The following is a 5,024-nucleotide window of genomic DNA, read 5'->3' on the forward strand; positions in this document are numbered from 1 at the left end:
TGCGTTTCTTCCTCTTTCTCTTCTTCCTTGTTACCACAGACCCAAGCAACCCACAGTGACAATCATGACAACGATGTTCATCCAACTGCGCCGCGTGGTGTACCTGTTGGTACTTCTGCAGTGCTGCGTGTGTGTGGCGAATGCGACAAGTGTAAGTGGTGGTTTGTCGCCAAAGAACGTTTCTACTGATTCAAAGGTTGATATCTTAACTGCAAACGTGTTGGCGTTATCAAAGGAAGCATCGCAAACTGTTAATGCGGCAAAAAATGCGCAGAAAGAATGTAGGGCAGCCGTGAAAGGTGCTGCGGATTCTGTGAAAGAGTGCGTTGACTTCTTGAATGAGATTGAAGGATATTTAAAGAATGTTACTGAAGCAATTAAGTACGTGAATAATGTGAGTGACGATATTATTATGAAGCCTTCGCATGCTGCCACATCAGCAGCTGCGAAGGCGAGGAGCGAAGCTGCGAAGACTCATAAAGTAGCAACTGACTCGATAGATGCGGCGCGAAAGCTGAGGGAGAAGGCTGCTGAACTTCAGAAACTGGTGGATGAATACTCGAATTCATTGGACGTCAGTTCTCCTACATCACCAGGTTTCTTCTCGTCTTATGAGAGAATAAGATTGGGATATTCTACTGCAGAAACAGCAGTACAAACTGCAATGAATTTAGAGTCGGTTGCCAAAGCAACCAAAGAGGTGGCAGTTGAGGCAGATAATCAGAGTGAGGAAGCAATAAAAGCGGTGCAACGTCTGGATACGGTGGTTAACGCGTTAAGGTCAGTAGTGGCAGAAGGAAAGAAAGCTTTAGCAGAAGAACAGCTACAAAGAAGTATGGAACCAGTGACCTCAAAAGAACTTCAGTTGAAGGAAGAAACAAAAGGAGGTGAAAACGCCATGCGTAAAACGATAAGCAATAAACTGGAAACTAAGTTGATACCACATGTCCAGCAAGAACAACCAAAAGTAAGAGCGCAACAAGTGAGGGAAAAGGAAGAACTCAAATCAATTCATTCTGAGAATGGTGAGAATAAAGTGACGAATAGAGCAAGCGAGACTGGGGAAAATGAGCCACCAATGCAGTCTTCCATTAAGGAAAAAGTAAAAAATATCGAATCCAAGATAACTAGAACCAATATGGGTGAAAACAACACGAGGTACCTTACTACAAAAAGCCAACTAGTTCAGGGAGAGAAAGTCAGACAAAATAACAAGAAAAACACTAATAGAAAAGAAGTAAAAACGGAGAACAACAGCAACAAAGAAAGCTTAGAGAATCAAGAGACAAAAACGAATACTCAGAAACTAAATCAAATACCTACTGCCTCAACGGCCAATGAGCAGATAAGATCACAAAAAATGTCATACGGTTCTCTTTCCACCGGTTCCATCCCTTTGGATGCTCTAGGGTCAAACGACAGCAGCAGCAGTCCTGCATTGGTGCACGGTCCCTTACTGCTGCTTCTGCTGTGTGTGCTGGGCGGCGCTCTCGTGTGCTAATCGGTGTTCCCATGACAGAACTGCAGAGTTAACCTTTATTTGAGTGGATATGGATGCATTGTAAGGGCACTGTTCTTTTTATTTGGATTTTGGTGTTTCCTTTTTTCTCTTGCAGCACGATAAATCTCTTGTTTGCATTTTTTGCTGAACAAATCTATTGGGCTACTGTGGTACTCAACACATGACAAACCATCATTTTATGAGGAGAGTGTCCTCTTTGTTTGTTCGCATTATTATCTGGGAACTGCTGTGCCGCTGTTCATTGTGCCTACCTGGTGATGTGTGTGTGTTCCGTGATATTACCAACTATTGCATTCACCCATGGGAATGGGATACAATCCCAATAATATGTTTTAATTGCTGTGACTGAAATGTGAAGAATGGCAGGAGGTTCAAGACACAAACAAACACNCTCTCTCTTGCTGCTGTGCCCTCCGTCTGCCTTGTGTGTTAAATATGCGTCTCTTCCTCTTTCTCTTCTTCCTTGTTACCACAGACCCAAGCAACCCACAGTGACAATCATGACAACGATGTCCATCCAACTGCGCCGCGTGGTGTACCTGTTGGTACTTCTGCAGTGCTGCGTGTGTGTGGCATATGCGGATCGTGCGGCTGGAACACTAAATACTAGTAATGTTACTTCTGTAGAGAGTAGTGATGATTTGACCTCAAGATTAGATGAGTTGATTTCAAGTGTTCATGGATTGACAAAGGATGCCGAGAAAACTTTGGATTCCACTAAGAAAGTCACTTCTAAATGTACTGCAGCTTTAAAAAATGTGTCCGACGCTGAAAGTAGAGTCATTGAATTCACCAATGAGATTAACGACTTGCTGAAAAAAGTCAAGGATGGTGTGATTAACGTTGATGATAAGGTGATAAAAGCAGAGGAGACTTTTCAGATGTTGGAACTTGCTACAAATGTTTGTAGGGAGACTGTAACAAATGTAAAGAAAGCAACGGATAATTCTACCACTGCAGTTGCAACACTGACTGAAAAGTCAAACGCCCTGTCGGATTTGACAGAGAAGTACTATCAATCGTTGTTCCTCATTACTCCCGTAGTGCCAGATGTTTTCTTACGTCGTATGCAAAAATACGAGGACGGCACCGCTAAGGCAAAAGCTGCTCAAAAAGTTGTGAAAGATTTAAGGAGTGCGCAGCAATCAGCCCAGAGGGAAGCAGATACTGCCTTAAAAAAGGCAGAAGAAGCAGCGAAAGCTGCACTTCTTTTAAAGGAGAAAATTGAAAAGCTAAGATCAAACGGCAACGCCAAAGTAGCATCTGCACCAAAGACTGAGAAAGATCGTCAAGAGGCAAATTTGCATTCCTCAGTAATAAACCAGGAAAGAGTAAATGAAGAAGCGAAGTACAAATACGACAACAAAGCAGCAACAAGCGAGAGAACACAAAAAGAATTAATAACAAATCTTGCGAGAAAAGACGCAGAAAGCAGAGTGGAATCACCGTTGGAAAACAATTTAACAGAGGGAACCAAAACTCAACAGTTTGTAGACAAAATGCACGACATCAGCGTCAATAAACAAACTAAATCATTGACAAAGATTGCAGATGAAGAAACACAAAGAGATGAAAACAACGGAGAAACAAAAACCAGTGAGAGTCTTAGAGGTCACGCACAAAAAAAAGGAACTATGAGTGAAGAGGGTACGGATAACGAAACTGCGAGTGCTAATCATAAGAACGGACAACATCTTATTACCGAAAAGCAAACAAGCAGGAATTCTCAGAGTGAGACGACAACCTTGACTACCTCAACTGCTGCTGACATAATTAAGTCTTCGAATAAAGAATCATATGGTTCTCTTTCTCCAAGTTCCATCGCTTTGAATGTTAATAAGCTCAAAGACAACAGCAGCAGTCCTGCACTGGTGCACGGTTCCTTACTGCTGCTTCTGCTGTGGGTGCTGGGCTGCACTCTCGTGTGCTGATCGGTGTTCCCATGACACAACTGCACAGTTAACCTTTGTTTGACTGGATATGGGTGCATTGTAAGGGCACTGTTCTTTTTATTGAATTTTAATGTTTCTTTTTTCTCTTCCAGCACGATAAATCTCTTGTTTGCATTTTTTGCTGAACAAATCTATTGGACTCCTATGACACTCAACACATGACAAACCATCATTTTCTGAGGGGAGTTTCCTCTTTGTTTGTTCGCATTATCTGGGTTCTGCTTTGCCGCCGTTTACTGTGTCCTCCTGGTGATGTGTGTGTTCCGTGATATTACTAACTATTGCATTCACCCATGGGAATGGGATACAAACCCAATAATATATTGTAATTACTGTGACTGAAATGTGAAGAATGGCAGGAGGTTCAAGACACACAAACACACACGCTACCAACCCTCCTTCACTTTGTGTGTGTGTGTGTGGACTGTCATCATGTGTGCATCATTCCCACTGCTCGCCCTGTACGAAAGACACACACACACCTACTGCTGGGAATTGTGTTCTTGCCTCCTGAACATGTTCACATGGTGATCACGGCTTTCTTTTTTTTTTTGTTTTGTTTTCAATCTATTGTTTTTCCCGTGTGTGTTTTTCATTATAATTAAATTGCACTGTGTGTGCAGCTGTGTGTTTCTCCTTTGCTTTTCTGATACACCTTGTGTATCTTGTGTGCTCATTTTTGTGGAATGTTTCTTTGTTATATACAAAAATACTGGGACGATATTAATAATATAGGTATGGAGACTATAGTTTTACCATGTAATGCGTACTTCTTGAGATCTTAAAGTGAATTGGACTGTGTCCAGGCATCGCAGTCACATTAACAACTTAATTTCATTTTTTTCTTTTTTGCTCCATTATTGTGTCTGCCTCACACAGTCACTCTTTTCTACATTTTTATTTTGGTATAAAGATTGGTGGGTTGTAGGTGTTTGAGTATTTTTCTGTGTGCGTGTGTGTTCAGCTTGCTACTCACACCGCCCACGTAATGAAAACACATTTCTCTTTTCTCGCCTTCTCTCTCGGTGGTGTCACTCACGGCATTGCCACGGAGATATTACTGCCCATGTGGTGTGTGGTGTGTGTGTGGCTTGCTTGAGTGACTGCAGCCTGCGGGGAGGGACTGAGACTGGTCCGCTTCGGCTTCACGTAATGGGTCTGTTTTTTTTTTTTTTCTCTTTTTTTTTGGGTGTGTTGATGTGCTGGTGTGGGTGAATGTTTTTCTCTGGTGGGAGTGGCAGCTGTGATTGGTGTACTGTGAGTGCTTTGTGTGCTGTTGGTATCCTGTTGTTGTTGTTCTTTCTCCTCTGCTGCTTTTGTGTTTTCTGTTCCTCTCTGTAGGTGTGTGACTTAGTGTACATTTTAGTGANTGCACTGTGAGTGGGAAGGACACTTTGTGTTGCTGGACCACTCCACTGCGGCGTCTGTGGGGTTTGTGAGTGGTGTGCTGTGCCTCCCCGCCACCTTTCTCTTTCTCTCTTTGTGACTGTGCGGTCAGCGAAAACACAGGCGCTGTGTTTACAACTGTCACTCCGCCTGCACCTGTGCTG

The 5,024-nt window shown here is 42.8% G+C and overlaps 2 protein-coding genes across 2 annotated transcripts; both read left to right on the forward strand.

Moving 5' to 3' along the window:
• Positions 1-64: 64 nt before the first annotated feature.
• TM35_000061050 (uncharacterized protein) lies at positions 65-1,501 on the forward strand (the record flags this gene model as incomplete). The annotated part of the gene is made up of 1 exon (XM_029023142.1): positions 65-1,501. The coding sequence occupies one exon, from the start codon at positions 65-67 to the stop codon at positions 1,499-1,501; it is 1,437 nt and encodes a 478-aa protein (XP_028885166.1).
• Positions 1,502-2,022: 521 nt separating this feature from the next.
• On the forward strand, positions 2,023-3,453 carry TM35_000061060 (uncharacterized protein; the record flags this gene model as incomplete). Its single annotated transcript, XM_029023143.1, has 1 exon — positions 2,023-3,453. The coding sequence occupies one exon, from the start codon at positions 2,023-2,025 to the stop codon at positions 3,451-3,453; it is 1,431 nt and encodes a 476-aa protein (XP_028885167.1).
• Positions 3,454-5,024: the final 1,571 nt, after the last annotated feature.

The sequence above is a fragment of the Trypanosoma theileri genome (genome assembly GCF_002087225.1).
Source record: "Trypanosoma theileri isolate Edinburgh chromosome Unknown TM35_Tth_6_V1, whole genome shotgun sequence".
NCBI lineage: Eukaryota > Euglenozoa > Kinetoplastea > Trypanosomatida > Trypanosomatidae > Trypanosoma > Trypanosoma theileri.